The sequence below is a fragment of the Copadichromis virginalis genome, linkage group LG3 (genome assembly GCF_057382275.1).
Source record: "Copadichromis virginalis isolate Kocher_CV1m ecotype Utaka linkage group LG3, C_Virginalis_male_GT1.1, whole genome shotgun sequence".
Lineage (NCBI taxonomy): Eukaryota > Metazoa > Chordata > Actinopteri > Cichliformes > Cichlidae > Copadichromis > Copadichromis virginalis.
Genome location: NC_140620.1, coordinates 30,526,209 through 30,541,953, shown reverse-complemented (window position 1 = coordinate 30,541,953; position 15,745 = coordinate 30,526,209). Strand labels below are relative to the sequence as shown.

At 39.3% G+C, this 15,745-nt stretch overlaps 2 protein-coding genes and 1 long non-coding RNA gene across 3 annotated transcripts; 1 reads left to right on the top strand and 2 right to left on the bottom strand.

Annotated features, from left to right (window-relative positions):
* Positions 1-1,022: 1,022 nt before the first annotated feature.
* On the bottom strand, positions 1,023-15,233 carry LOC146714044 (uncharacterized). The gene is made up of 11 exons (XM_085450642.1): positions 15,120-15,233; positions 14,858-15,030; positions 14,598-14,738; positions 14,097-14,235; positions 12,235-12,415; positions 11,584-11,725; positions 10,931-11,074; positions 5,254-5,300; positions 5,139-5,171; positions 3,816-3,892; positions 1,023-2,685 (listed from the first exon to the last, which is right to left on the bottom strand). Exons 1-11 carry the CDS (start codon positions 15,231-15,233, stop codon positions 2,575-2,577), a joined length of 1,302 nt encoding a protein of 433 aa, XP_085306768.1. The 3' UTR covers positions 1,023-2,574.
* Positions 5,634-8,044, top strand: LOC146714046 (uncharacterized). Its single transcript, XR_014918764.1, has 2 exons — positions 5,634-6,140; positions 7,043-8,044. It is a non-coding gene; the product is annotated as an uncharacterized LOC146714046 (long non-coding RNA).
* On the bottom strand, positions 7,999-9,952 carry LOC146714045 (uncharacterized). Its single transcript, XM_085450643.1, has 4 exons — positions 9,481-9,952; positions 9,088-9,339; positions 8,431-8,520; positions 7,999-8,258 (listed from the first exon to the last, which is right to left on the bottom strand). Exons 1-4 carry the CDS (start codon positions 9,608-9,610, stop codon positions 7,999-8,001), a joined length of 732 nt encoding a protein of 243 aa, XP_085306769.1. The 5' UTR covers positions 9,611-9,952.
* Positions 15,234-15,745: the final 512 nt, after the last annotated feature.

Sequence of the window (15,745 nt, the reverse complement as noted above, 5' to 3'; positions counted from 1 at the left end):
CCTAAGATCCACAAAGAAGGGGTGCCACTCAGACCCATTGTAAGCAGCATAAACTCAGCCACTTACATTTCGAAACACCTTGCTACCATCCTAGCACCTCTTGTGGGGAATACCCCCACATCACATCAAGAACCCCTTCGACTTCACCGACAAGGTCCAGAAACTTACCATGGATCCAGATGAAATCAGAGAAGACAGCTCTGTGGAAGACCAAACCAACTTCATCCACAATCAGATTTGCACACGGTTAGACCTCTGCCTTACCACCTGGGTCAAAACCCAAACACAAGAACTGGAATCCTTCACTGCGCACATTAACCCTTTAAAACCCTCTGGAGCGGGCACGCTCTGTTTTGCGCAACTATTTTTAAATCCCCGTAGAACTGGAACCACGTAAGATAATTTTTTTGCATGTGAAACCGGAGGAGTTGTTCTTACATATTATGCCAGTCCAAAGTCACAGTTTCCTTCCACATAAAGCTTTGCAAAAACTGCGAGGAAAGCACTTGCAGCAACAAAAATATAATATTCTAGAAACACATCAGCTGTTCATAAAACTTCCTAGGTTGGAATAGATGTCAGCGCAAACTATTGCATGTCTGCCATTACCTGCCCCAAACCGGAAGTGACGTCATTTTTGCGGAAAATTTACTTTTTTACCTTTGGGGCCTTCTAAGCCTACACTGGTGTTTTTAAAAGTCATGTTTGACTTCATGCTTTTCTAAATAGTTTCTGCATTGCACTGCTGGAAATACTTGATGCACATGCTGGTTTTTTTTTTCCTTTTTGCAAATTTGCATTATAATATTTATTTTCGTTTTTCCTGCAGTATATAAAAAAATGGCGTATCTTAAAAATAACACTATGAAGACACTCAGGATAAATTTCCTGTTGTTGGAAACTATTTTGTGCAACTTTTTTGTATTTACAGTTCTGAGGGATAAACCTCTTGAATTTCTCTAATTAGAAATATGTTTAAAAAAAACAAAAACGAATTAATTTTTTTTCTTGTTTATTGCATGGTTTTTTTTTTGCAATTTATGTAGTTATTGTTGACTTAATCAGAATCAGAATACTTTATTAATCCCGAAGGAAATTAGATTTACAGGAGGCAGCACGCTAATGGCTCATGCACACTTACAAAGGGACCTTCTGACCAACTTTACACAAACATCACATTGGGGAGACATGTCAGAAAGGTAGGCTGATAGGAAAAAAAACAACGAAAATACATAACATGAGGTAAGAGGAGGAGAAAAAAAACTCCACTCAGACTGAGCTCCTAGTGGGAGAACAGTTTGATAACAGAAAAAACACCTCAGCACAAAAAGCACATGACTATCAATACACCATAGAAACACAAGACAAGCAACAGGGGCGGGTAAGGGTAAGAGAGAGCCGGTGTAGACAGCGCATCCGGTCCTGCGCTGGTCCAGTTGACTGCCATCTTCGCCGGTAGGGCACAAGCATCGAAGACGTTTGGAAAGGGAGGGGGGATCAGTGTGTGCATATCAGTGTATGTGTGTGTGTGTGTGTCCAGAGTTCAGCTGAGACAGTGTCCTTCGCCCTGCCAGGCTAAGTAAACAGTCTTCCAGCCAACCCAGGTGGCCTTGCATGGAATGGGGGGAACAGTCTAAACACAGTCGTTATCAGGGGTTTTTGTTCAGCTCCAGCCTTGAGGACGCAGCTGGCGCCGAAGGGGTCTCCGCATGAAGTGATGATGGTTTTTACTTTAGTGCGAACAACTCATATGAATTTCAAAGCTGTTCTAACAGTCCAACACTGGTCTCTCAATCTCCTGTTGGAGAGCCGTGAGCTTTCTATGATGTTATCCAAACTGCTCAAAGAGCAGGTTCTGAGAACTCACGACCGCAGTGCACTTCCCAAGATTTGATCCAATTTGCGCTCAAAGTGGTATTCATATATATATATCTATATATATATATAGATATATAGATATATATATAGATATATATATATAGATATATATATGCGCACACCCCACTTTCAGTTATTTATTTGTAAAAAAATGTTCTGAATCATGTATGATTTTGGTTCCACTTCTCATGTGTACACCACTTTGTGTTGGTCTTTCACGTAGAATTCCAAAAAAATTGATTCATGTTTGTGGCTGTAATGTGACAAAATGTGGAAAAGTTCAAGGGGGCCGAATACTTTTGCAAGCCACTGTACGTATTAGAGAACAAGAAAAATGTTTGACTTATTTTGTAGAAAAAAAATAGTTTTCAAAAATCGTACTGTTTTGTTTGTTAGATTTTTTTTCTAACTACTGATTGCTAAGATGTGGAAGAACCGCTTTCTGATGCCAAAAAAGCATGTATATATACACTGAGAGTATAAGAAATAGAATTATCTAGAACTATACTACACACATTACAAATCTTGAATGATTCCTTTAAAAATGTAACACTACTTCAAATAATGTTTTATCACCAATTTTTATGACAGACAGGTTGAATGCAAAATTATGTGTGATAAGTAAGATTTTGTATTATCTTTCCACACAGATGTTTCCAATTGGTACAGAAAGACTGAAGATGCAGGACTTCAGGTTCATGTTGTAGAATTAGAGGACGCTGCAGTTACGCCAATCTGTGGCACACTGCTTATGAGGCGCAGACTGATGTCATCTGGCAGTCCGTATGACTGCAGTTTCTGTTTAATCTGGGGAGAAAGAAGGAGCAGTGAGAAAACATCGCCGCTCTCTCAAGTGTGGTTTTTCTTTGAAAAGTGAATCTGAGATGTCATCTGCAAAACAGTTTTAATATTTTTATGTTGAGGAAAATGTATATTTGTTGAAATATGTCATAACGTGAGTCATGAGCGCAGACTTTTAAATGACTCAAAATACATTTCTTGCCACACAGCATAATTATGCTCAGAGATTTCTCAGAGAAGTCCAGTGCGCCAGCTGAAATTCGTGAATGATATCGCTAAGCTGAGTCCCATTGTGTCACGTTCCGAATTGGAAATGATTATTGATGCTTTTGTTTCATCTCGCTTAGACTATTGTAATTCCTTGTTTACTTGCTTAAGCAATGCCTCCCTGGAACAACTGCAGGGTGTTCAGAATGCTGCTGCTAGGCTTCTGACAAAGCATCACAAATACTCCCATGCCACTCCCCTGCTGATTCAGCTGCATTGGCTCCCTGTCAAGTTCAGGGTCCAATATAAGATCATAATCATGACTTATAGGGCCCTGCACGGTGTAGCTCCAACTTACTTAAGTGATCTTCTTCTTTCTTATCACCCCAGCAGGTCCCTGAGGTCTTGTGACCAGGGGTTGCTGGTTGTCCCGCATACAAGGTTAAAAACAAAAGGTGACAGAGCGTTTGTATCAGTGGCTCCCAGACTCTGGAACTCACTCCCTTTGAGTTTGAGATCTGTGGACTCAGTCATGTCTTTTAAAAAGCAGTTAAAAACCTATCTGTTTAAACTCGCTTTTGGTTGATTTTGTTTTGTTTTAGATTTTAATGTCTGTTTTCTGTCTCTGTAAAGCACTTTGTGATTTTATCTTGAAAGGTGCTATATAAATAAAATTTTTACTTTTACTTTACTTAGTTGAAAATGTGAATACAAATTGTTATTTTCTTAATGAATACCAATATGAATTTTAAGCAAGTTTTCTTTTGCAGACTTTTAAGCTACTTTTGTTTTCTGGTTTTCATGACATGTGTTCTAATACATTTGTTATTCGCTGTATACAAGTATACACCACATGTCCAAAACGTTAGTGTTGCAGGAGGTCAGTTTGGACAGGGGTCAGTTTAACTCTGGATAAGAAAAATTCTAACCTGATTTAAGAAGAGATCCCTATTGATTTGAGACAAGTCCACTGTAGAAGACAACTTCATTTTCAGAGCTGCAACATCTAGAAACACAAAGACACCATGTTAGTCTCTAAACCAACAAGAACGTTTGGGTTGTTATTTTTTTATGTAGTTTGTTAATTAACAGAGATGGTCGCCAGTGCGTTAAAAATAATGCTTTACTGTAATCTGATTACATTATTTTCAGGTAATGAGTAAAGTAAGTGATTACTATTTCAAAAAAGCAATTAAATTACTGTTACATTCACTGTTTACTTGTTTAAACACACTGCATTACTGCGTTACTAAACTGTGATTTTGTTTGTGAGAGTGTCTAATGACAATGATGCACGAGCGTGTGACGTCCATGTCAGGAACAGACGCGTGTAGGTCAACAATGGTTAATATGGAGTGCGGGACAGAGTACGACCATGCAGCGTTTAAAGCTTGGAAATACTGACATTACTTTGAGTTTGATTCTGTGAAAAGTGACAAAAACATTAGCCCGCATGGGAAGAAAAGCTTCTTTTAAAGCAAAAAATTAAACTTTAAATCTGAGCAACCACCTAGTTCGCTGCCACTAGAATGTAGAATTCACAGAGAAACCCCCGGATCCCCCTATTGACATGACTGCTGTGGCACTGGGCAAATCTCCACCTGCTCCACTCCTGTTAAAAAGGTTATTTAAGAGCGACAGGACTTAGTGCCGCTTTGATTTTATTTATTTTATATGCTGAAATATGCAGGAAATAGGTTTAAATGTTAAACAAATTTCTTCCTTAATTTTTGCTTGATGCAATGTGTGTAAAGTTAAAAAAAAATTTAAGTAATAAAACAAGTTTTAAAAACAGACAAAACAGATTTTCTATATGCAGAAAAAATAGAATTGGGCTGAAATGTCTATTGCTTTATTACATTTTCAGGTTGTGTATCATGTTTTTTAAAAGTAACTAATTAATAAAGTAACTTACTTTTGAAAATAAGGAATCAGTAAAGTATGGGATTACTTTCTTGGAGAAGTAATCAGTAATTAGTGACTAACTACTATTTTCAGGTAACTTGACCAACACTGTTAACTAAGCTGGCCAGCCCTAGATTTTAACATACCACTCCACCCTCTAGTGGAGGTTTTGTGATAAAGATGAAAATGAAATTAAGATGATCCAGCACAATTCATTTTGGACTCTCCATTTGGTTTGATTCATTTTTAATGCAAGTACTAGTTTCTGTTCTTCTACTATTTTCTATTTATTCTCTAAATCTGATAAGTCAGGCTAACTTTGATTTAGTCCAGGCCTTCATACTCACACGCTGGTGTATTGGGTGATGTAGTTGGCAATGCTGTAAAAAGTTGAAACAGAGGTTACTCATGAACTGTATCAGTTGTGTAGCTGTTGGTATTGGACGTTAAAACACTGCTCACCAACGGTCGCAATGACACATCGAAGCTCAGAGTGGTACTTGGCTGCCCTGTGAAAATAAATCAGTACAAGAGATTCTTTATCAAAATGCATTTTACATTATTTTTAATATACATTTTTTTAATGTTTAGAGAGTTTATCTTACAGTTACATATCTAAATAAAAATGTTTTTCAGTTTGGTACAGTTTGATGGATTTGGATTGAAGTCAAAGAACATGAAAAGCAGTGCCTTATGAATAGCTTTAAAAAAAATTACCATCAGTAAGTTTACATGTAACTCTGCAAGTATAAAAAATAAAATCAAACTTATTTGTTGCACAATTATTTAATGCAGTCCCAACATCAAGTCTCCAAACCATTAAACGTTACTATCTTTGTTACGGTGTGTTCACACCGAACGCGATGGACGCGAATAAAACGCCCCAAACGCCCCTAATTTGACGCGTGTACATTCGCGTCTCAACGCGTGTCCAAGAAAAATCCATCGCGCGTCAAAATATCATATTTTGACGCGCGTGAACCGGAAATGTGGGAGGAATGTGGGAGGGAGTTGTGCCAGACCTGGTTTTGCAAGATGGCAGCTATCGAGCTAGCGCTTGAAGAGAGAGTCTCCCTTCTCTATGTACTGTGGAGAGCAGAGCAGCAGCGTAAAAGACGTCCTCGCCGTACCTGGGTCCATCAGGTCCTCCAGGCGCGTGAGCAGTTTGGTGAGTTTCACCATTTGCTCCAGGAGCTGCGCCTGGATGACGGCAGATTCCAGCGATATCATCGTCTGTCACCCGGCCAGTTTGAGGACCTGCTTTCCCGTGTCGGTCCCAGAATCGCCCGCCTAGACACCAATTACAGGCGCTCAATCCCACCTGCAGAGCGCCTGTCCGTCTGCCTGAGGTTAGTAAAAGTGGTCAATACGGTAGTCCTTTATTGATACCTGTGCTAATATATGCTAAACCAGCCATTTATACACTGCTAACATGGATGTGCTATGCTAACAGTGAATGCTGTCGGTGTTTACTGATGGCATAGCACATCCATGTTAGCAGTGTATCGTGTATACACTGCTAACATGGATGTGCTATAACAGTGAATGCTGTCGGCGTGTATAAACTATCGTTTATACACTGCTAACATGGATGTGCTATGCTAACAGTGAATGCTGTCGGCGTTTACTGATGGCATAGCACATCCATGTTAGCAGTGTATCGTGTATACACTGCTAACATGGATGTGCTATGCTAACAGTGAATGCTGTCGGCGTTTACTGATGGCATAGCACATCCATGTTAGCAGTGTATCGTGTATACACTGCTAACATGGATGTGCTATAACAGTGAATGCTGTCGGCGTGTATAAACTATCGTTTATACACTGCTAACATGGATGTGCTATGCTAACAGTGAATGCTGTCGGCGTTTACTGATGGCATAGCACATCCATGTTAGCAGTGTATCGTGTATACACTGCTAACATGGATGTGCTATAACAGTGAATGCTGTCGGCGTGTATAAACTATCGTTTATACACTGCTAACATGGATGTGCTATGCTAACAGTGAATGCTGTCGGCGTTTACTGATGGCATAGCACATCCATGTTAGCAGTGTATCGTTTATACACTGCTAACATGGATGTGCTATGCTAACAGTGAATGCTCTCGGTGTTTACCGATAGCAAACTGGTACTGTTTATAATATTTCTAGTGATACTCAGATGGTCTCATCAAGTCCCGATTTAATTTAATTCGATTTATGCTGTTATCAGTGGTTGAATGATAGCATGGCTGTGGTGTCATAGGTATGGTGAGCCAGATCATCCCCCAGGTAGCGACGGCCATCTGGGACTGTCTAGTGGACGATTTCACGGCTGTGCCTTCAACTGAAGACTGGCGGTCCATCGCAGAGGGATTCCAGGAGCGCTGGAACTTCCCCCTCTGTTGTGGAGCTCTGGATGGGAAGCACGTCCAGACGAAGGCACCCCCCAACTCAGGATCCATGTTCCACAACTACAAGGGAACTTTTCTTAATAAATGGATCTCTACTCCAAAATAACCTAACCTCTCTTTATTCTCTTAAGTAACTTGTCTTCACTATGTTCCTATAACCAGTGTGATGCAAAAGTTTGAGCAACCTTATTAATAGTCATTATTTTCCTGTATGAATCGGTTACAGTAAAAAATGTCAATTACATATATCATATAGGAGACACACACATTGATATACACTACATATTTATGTTATTTCTCTTTTTATGTGTTGCCAATATATGCACCTGCTTTATTTAGTGTAAAGTTATTGCACACTTTCTGTAAATCCAGTGAACTGCATTTCACTTCTCAAATATCACTGTGTGTGTCTCCTATATGATGTATTTAACTGACAATTTAAATTGTGACAAATAACGATTTGTACAGGACAATGATGGCTATTAACAAGGTTGCCCAAACTTTTGCATCCCACTGTATCAGTATATTTTGTCATTAGTATAATATGAAATAAATTCTACTTGTGTCAAGTCGGGTGCCAATATTTGCTGTGTAGTAGAACAGAGACATTTGTCATTATAAATGTTTATTTGATAAAATATATAAATTCAGTAATAAAAAGATTCAACATAAATATATAAAATTTAACTATTTACAGAGAGACAGGAATAAAAAGGACCCAGCTTGGAGTGGAAGAGCCTCAGGGGAGAAGGAGGAGAAGAATAAGAACATTGTTTCTGCCCTGGAGAGCTGCTGCCTCATCAGAAAACTACTGATCATTAGGGTCCAATGTTTCCAAATTTAGCACAGCTGTGCTGTTGTCAAAAACTAATTTATGAATTTGGAATTTCACGAATTCTCGTGTCTGAGGCGGCATGCTCTCCAGAGCAGGAACAAGGCCGAGGAGGAAATACTCTGTTGCAGACGGGCGTGGCCTCTTTAGGGACTCCAGGATAGCCAGCTCCACCGCCGATGGACCATCCTGGGACCCTTCCCTCGACCGCCTTCGAGCTCTCCTCCTCTGTGGGCCTGTAAAAAACAGAACAAAACACCACAAAGAAATGAGAAGGCTGCTACTAGATTGTCATTTTCAAAATTGAAAAAAAAACAGGATATGAACAGATTGGTTGTAGATATTTAGTAAAGGTGATCACAAGGGAATCCAAGCAAGTAAAAAGCTATCAGTGCTTGATGTTCATACCTGTGGGTGCAGCAGCAGGAGTGGAGGGACCAGGGACTGGGGAGTCAGGAGAAGCAACAGGGGAGGACTCTGCTGCATGATAACTTGACTCTATCAAGACAATATTAAATGTTAACAGGTTGAAGACAATAGTCATAGAGAATATTATATTATTATATACTTATTATTATATACAGTGGTCTCCCATTTATTGCAGCACATGAACAGTAGTCACAGTTCTCACAAGTTGATTCTCAAAGTGCAAACCTTTGTCGATTTTAAAACGTAAAAGTATTATGCCGCGCTTTTTCTCCGTCTGCGGCGCCACTTTTGTGCGCCTTTTTTGCTCCCAGTGCAGGTGTCTATTTCCGAATGAGGGTCATAGTTATGAGTGTTTTTGTGCTGTTTTTTTCTATTTGAAGTGATGGTTATCAAAACCAAACATGATAAGTTTGGCAAGCGCAGGAGACACGACACGGAGGAGATTTGTCATTTGGGCTGCAGAATGCAATGCGCATCGTTGAAAGCTGTACGGTGCAATAAAAAAATCAGCGAAAAGGCGAGGCAGTGACGGATGAACAGCGGGACTACTTTATACTGTTTATTAATAAACAAAATATATTCCTGTATGACAACACGCATAAATTAACTGCCTACATTAATTAATTGTAAACATACCTTCTGACTGACACTCCCCTGCTGCCTCTTCGGGCTGTCCCTGGTCCTCGGGGGAGAAGTTCTCCACGGTCCGCACCATATTTCCGCTGGTCTCCCGCGGGGTGAGGAAGGGGTCCAGAAACCCCATGACCGCGAAGAACTTCCATCTCCTCCCCGATCCTGCTGCAGACCCACTCCTCTTCTCCTTCTCTGACCTCTTCTCCTTATTATATGTGTCCCTGAGGCTCTTCCACTTTCTCCTGCAGATGTCCTCTGAATAAACGCATTATCTGGTTAGCGGAAAGGTATTTGTACAACAGTGGGAAAATCGCGGGACAGTAGGCGCGCTTGCTAGCTTTTGCACGGCTTCATCGGGTCAGTCTGAAAATTAAAAAGAAGAAGGAATGAACTTACCAGGTTGCCCGATCTCCTCACTTATGTGTCTCCAAGCTAGGTCCTTTTTATTCCTGTCTCGGTAGAAATAGGAGCTGGCATCATATAGCTCGGGGTGGTTAGCCACGGCGCTGATCAGCTTTTCCTCCATACTGAATGAAGAATGAAGGGCTTTGGCTGGATCTGCCCCTTTGACCTAGGTCAGAGCCACGTCACCAGGCTCCTGATTGGTTGTCGCGGCGCGATTTGACGCTGGAGTTCAGATTTTTCCAACTCGAGCGGTAGACGCGAAACGCGCGTATGCACAAAGTGCAACACAAAAACTCACGCGCGTGGTTTTATTCGCGCGTCAAACGCGCCTGACGCGCTACACTGACGCGCGTTTCACGCGTTTTGGCGTTTTCGCGACGCAAATCTGCTTCCGAATTTTCGCGGGACCCGCAATCGCGCGTCATCGCGCCTTTCCATTGACTTTACATGTAAACCTGACGCTCTATTCGCGTCCATCGCGTTCGGTGTGAACACACCGTTAGAAATGCTCTTCCAGTGAGGCAGGATTTCAGCAGGTAAAATGTGGGCTCAGTACCCTTCAACACTCAACAGTCATGATTTTATACTCAAAAGGACAAAAGCTTTAAGTATTTTTCTTATCAGACACTAACAAAATGGTGTGCACCAAATAATGAATCAGCTATGAAAGGAAAGATAACATGTGTATGCCTTTACAAGGAGAGACTTGTATGTTGCTGTGGACTTGGTATCTTATTAATTTGGACAGATTGAAAAAACTTAGGTTTTTAGCATTAAATTATAGTTAGTTGCAGTTAGTTATAGTTATAAGTTGGCACATTAACCTATGTTGCATTTAGTATTTACAGGTTTAAATGTGGAAACTGACTTGGCCAGTCTTCCTGTTCTTATCACAAATACAGTAAAAAGCTTTGTTTGCAGCTGGACCGTATACTGTGTTTGGACTCACTGTGTTGCTCTTCTTTCTCTTTCTTCTCATTGTTTTACTTCCTGAGGCAGTTCTTGTTTTATAAAACATTGCCGTTTTTATCTGTTTCTGCTCTTCTTTCAACTATCAAGTTGATCTTGTCACACACATTCAGGTATGTCTCTGTTGTTATGGAGTAATTCCTCAAAGGTATTTGACACACCCATGTCTACTGTCTTCAATGAATTTGGTTTCTTTTCTAAGTCTGCCTTCCATTTGTTTTGATACGATAATTAAAATGCCTGCGTCTGAAAGATTTACAGGAATGAAGGTTGGACGGAGTGAATATAAAAGCAAAATTAAAAAGTGCAGGCAATGAACTAAGCCAGTCAGTCCTCAAAGTTAAATAGTTTCATTGGAACAGAAGTAGACTCAAATGTATGTGCAAATTACATGTGCTCCATTTCACTTTGTTTTAATGAAAGTTTCAATATACTTTTGTGTAGGATCGTATTCATGAAACAGGATACTGACCCTAAAACAGCTTGGACAACAAAACAAATGGGGTGGCTTTGTCCAGCTACTGAGTTAGATGGCGTCCACGTCAGTGTGAACTGTCCTGGGCCTGTTTGACTTTCTGTTACTGTGTGCGGTGCGCTGAACAGCAGCTCAGAGATCCTTTAAAAAAAAAAAACAAGAAAAAAGTGAGTTTTTAAAAAGTTTATGATCTACAATAAGAAAAAAGTGTTTACCTGTGACATGCTGTAAATGCTTCAACTATTAGAGTGAAATTTTGACCGGATATCAGACTTTTATATAATTTTTGAAATAATTATTTTAGATTTTATTTACTGTAAAAATCAAGCAATTTTGGCTAAAAAGCTATTTATTTTATTCTTGTTTCTCTTTAATTGACTTAGCTTAACCTAGTGCTAGTACATCCTAACATCAGTATAAAACCGGTTGGGTTGCTGGCTTATCAAACCTGTCTGTAGAAGCGCAGTTAGAAGTGTTAAAGTTACACAACTCAGAAGATAAGATTCATGATCTGATTAAATGAAAAACAGGTTTGATTTGCGCATTAAAGCTACATCTTAATTTTAGAAACAGTCAGTGCTGCAGGATGTGTTAATCATTGGTAATTTAACAAATAAAGCCTTTAATTCTATATTTAGAGATCTACTTACGTGGAGTTAAGTGTCTGTGCCTTGATGCTGATAGCCAGAGTCTGATTGACGTAGGTGTAGAGCTGGGTTCTGTGGGCTGGGGTTGGAGGCAGGAACATGGGTAGAAAGAGTCCCTCTGTGCACGATGGCACTGCAGGATCCACTGAAGCAACACACAAAGCAGTGATGACAATAATAAAGACTTTTTTTAAGGATAGAAACTCTAACTCAGGGGTAGGGAACTCCAGGCCTCAAGTGCCGGTGTCCTGCAGGTTTTAGATGTGTCCTTGATCCAGCATAGCTGATTTAGATGGCTAAATTAGCTCCTCAACATGTGTTGAAGTTCTCCAGAGGCCTGGTAATGAACTAATCATTTGATTCAGGTGTGGTGACCCAGGGTGAGATCTAAAACCTGCAGGACACCAGCTCTCGAGGACTACCGTTCCCTATCCCTGCTCTAACTGGTCCACCAGGATTGTTTTTCTCATCTACAGGTAGCCAAGAGAAAGCTTTTTCCAAGTTCATAAGCAGCCATAAAGACAAGCTTTTTAAATCTTAAAAAATTCTGGATTTTCTGCAGTAAGGATAAAGTAATGTTAGCTTCAGGGTGAAAAGAAAAAAAGGCCAAAATAACAGGGCCATTAAGCAGGAGCCAGGAGAAATTATTTGTACCTCTCACGACAAACTGAACTGGCATTTTGCTGATAGCATCGTTGGTTGTTATTATTGTTTGTGTCCCGTTGGTTTGAGTCAACGTTATGTTCTGTCTGGGAAAGTCCTCTATCATCAGCTGTACCGCATACGGACCTTCATCACTGCTGTTTGTGGGGCTGAATGACAGAGTACAAGAGGACTGCAAGAAGACAAAAATTGGGCCATGAAGACACCTCACATAGAGTTTACACTTATCTAAATTAACAAAAAGCAGGGGTTTTGATTTGTTTTTTATACCAACTTTGCCAGATATGATATGAAATGATGCTATGATCAAGCATCATTGCAAGTAAGTAAGTAAAAATTAATTATTTAGAACTTTTCACAAAGTTACAACTAATTTTTTTACATTTACTGGTAGCCAAAGAAGAGAAGCAAAAAATTGAATAATGTGTGACCTCTTGTTTGTGCCAATTAAAAGTCTTGCCGCAGCATTCTGTATAGTCTAAAGGCGAACCAAAGCTGATTTGTTGAAACAAGTAAAAAGACCATTACAATAATCCAATCAAGAAGAAATAAAAGCATGAATAATCATCTCAAGTTCTGCCTTTAACACCAGTAGGCTGAGTTTAGAAATGTTTCTTAGATGATAAAAACAGTTTCAAATTAGTTTGTTTGAAGTTTTTCTCAAGAGACATTGAACAACCAAATATGAGACCCAAGTCTCTTGATTTGGGTGTCCAAGACTTGCCCGAAACTTGATTGAACGGAAGAGCCTAAAAAACTGATATCCTGCTTAATTTCTGAAATCATAAGATCAGGAGCAACAATCAAAGTTTCTATTTTATCTGTATTTAACTGGAGGAAATTGTTGTTTAACCATTGTTTGATTCCTGACAATTATCTAAACAAGCCAATTTATATAACTCAGAAGCTTTGAAAGAAGTGTATAACTGAATGTCATCTGCATAGAGATGATAAGAAATATTATTGTAACATCTGATAATTTTGCCTAGAGGGAATATATAAAGCAAAAAGAGGATCGGACCTAAAACAGATCCTTGAGGTACCACAGAAGGCAAAGCTGATGTTTCGGACAACACTTGATTCATAAAGACAGTAAAAGATCAGATAGATACGGCATAAAGCATTTTAAAACAACACCAGTAATCCCGAACAAATCCTTAAGCCTATTTATCATGACACTGTGATCAACAGTATCAAAAGCAGAGGTTAGATCCAATATAACCAGAACGGTGTACTCTCCAGTGTCTGCTGCCATTAAAATGTCACTAGACACTTCAAGTAAGAAGCGTTTCAGTGGAGTACAATTTGCGGAAACCAGACTGGAAAAATGTCTAGAACATTGTTTTCTCCAAAAGGTTGTTAAGTTGTTCTGCAACCGATTTTTCTTTGACACAAATAATATGATATTGGCCTGTAACTGTCTGGAAGAGATGGACCTAAACTTTAATACTGGTTTAACAATAGCTTGCTTAAAAAAAGTTGGGAACTGAGCAGGTATAAAGAGAAGAATGAATTATTTCCTGAATACAGGTGCCAATAGAGTCAAACACACTAAAAAAAACTGATGGAGGAAGTGCGTCAGTGTGGTTTAAAGTCAGTTTCATATGACCAAGCAGAGCACTAATGTCCTCTAAGGTAACAGGAGCAAAAGAGGACCAGGCATCAGAAGTAAGCAAAGTGCAAATGTGATACTGAGAGGATGATGGAGAAATATTAGACCTGATGGCAGCGACCTTATTACAAAATAGTTTAAAAAATTCATTACAATCAGATTTAGTATAGATTGGTACACGAGGATTCATGTTTATGCCAACATGTCCCGTGTGACAAAAAGAGTAATAGCTGTTGCTTACTGGTGAAAGGCTGAGGACAGACGGTGGTGTGCAGGGACTACACTCTGAGAGTGATGCATCTCCATTTCTGCATTTCACTATGTCTCCATCAGGATCAAACATCAACAGGCTCAAATTTCTTGGACAGTTTGATGGAACTCTGAAAGAAAGTTAAAATAGAAATAAATGAATAAAAAATATAAAATAATCAAATTCATTCATTCATTTCTGTGAAATATCTGACACCATTTTTATATGTTCATGTTTGAAAACTACTCAGTACACCCACAGCCTGGACACTGTTCAGGTTTTATGGTTCAAGAGCTTCAAAATTGCATTAATGAAGGAGGACCAAAGGTTAATTTTTCCCTTTAAGACTTCTCTATCCTTATCCATCTCTACACAGAAACTTTCCGTGTCTGAAAGGCAATGAATTTACCAGAAGTGACACATAAAATTGTATGAATGTATGTATGTTTGTATAATTACTAAAAAAGAAATGGAGCCACAAACAGGGCTGACCTGATAGCTGGTATGATAGTGGTCTGTGGTGATGTGTTGGCTTTGCCAATGTCAGAGCGGATCCTCAGTTCCACCAGAGCCTGAATTTTAAATGATACAATGCCATTTTTGATGCCAAAGATCCAGTCTATGCCAGAGGCCCTGCAATAGAAATGAATGACTTCTCAGAAGTTGTGGTATTATATTTCATTCCCCCTCAGTGACAAATCAACAACAAAGACTATATTTATGCATATGTAATTATGTATGGCTGCACTCACGGAATTGAAAACATAGAGTTGCTGGAAAAATACTGAGAGATGACTCCTTCAGTTTGGCACCACTCTCCACTTATCGGCTCATCGACCTTTTGTAGCACAAGTGGCTGACCGTTGATGTAGTAGGGCACACTGTACAAGCAGAGGCTGTAGCCCAACTTGTAATAAAGAATGCCCTGCAGATTTACAGTGAAGACATGTTTACCTAAATAATTTTAAAACTCACAAAGTAAATTTACTTGATTTTTTAAGAAAGTGTACTTACAGTGGAAGCTCCTGTTGAATTATTGCCACTTGGGTAGTAGTTCACCACTATACCATAAAAATTAGCCTGGACACAGACGAGCAGCAGCAGCAGCACCAGTGCAGAGAGCGACATGATGAATGTGATAAAGTCTCTGCACAAAAGAAAGTCATTAGGCAAAAGTAGGCTGGGGCATGTTGTAGTACGAGAAAAGTTTCATGGTTGTCTGTCTGACAATAATGTACTGTGAAGGCAGGGCTAATCCGGTTGCCAGGAACTTCAGACATTATCTTTGGTCTCCGTTTTTTATTTTTATTTTATTTTAATATTTTATTTTTGTAAACTCTTTCAGCAGTGGTTGGTTAGAGGTGTCAGTGTGAGTTTTCTGGTTATTACAGTATGCCCTACTTGAAATGTCCCCTCCATCTTATGCAAGAGCAATGTTTGTCAGTAATGACCTTTTACTTCAGAATGCCCAACGAGAGGAAAACGTTTTCCTTTTGTAATTACAAAAACTTTGATAAACAAATCAGTTCAATAAAGTTTTATTTATATGGGCCCCGATTTACAATAAGTTGTAAACAACAAGTCACCTCAAGTTGTTTTATATTGTAAAGTAAAAGCATTAAAATAAGATATTTGAGTTT

Bases quoted from the DNA above. Each gene is read 5' to 3' on its own strand.
- LOC146714045 (XM_085450643.1), bottom strand. From the start codon at position 9,610: ATGGAGGAAAAGCTGATCAGCGCCGTGGCTAACCACCCCGAGCTATAT. The intron at 8,521-9,087 runs GTATGTTTACAA...TTGTCTTGATAG, and splicing joins AGGGGAGTGTCAGTCAGAAG to AGTCAAGTTATCATGCAGCA. The intron at 8,259-8,430 runs GTATGAACATCA...TGTTTTTTACAG, and splicing joins TCCTGCTGCTGCACCCACAG to GCCCACAGAGGAGGAGAGCT.
- LOC146714044 (XM_085450642.1), bottom strand. From the start codon at position 15,233: ATGTCGCTCTCTGCACTGGTGCTGCTGCTGCTGCTCGTCTGTGTCCAG. The intron at 14,236-14,597 runs GTCAGCCCTGTT...ACTTTCTTTCAG, and splicing joins ACTATCATACCAGCTATCAG to AGTTCCATCAAACTGTCCAA. The intron at 11,075-11,583 runs GTAAGTAGATCT...TTTTTTTTAAAG, and splicing joins GCACAGACACTTAACTCCAC to GATCTCTGAGCTGCTGTTCA.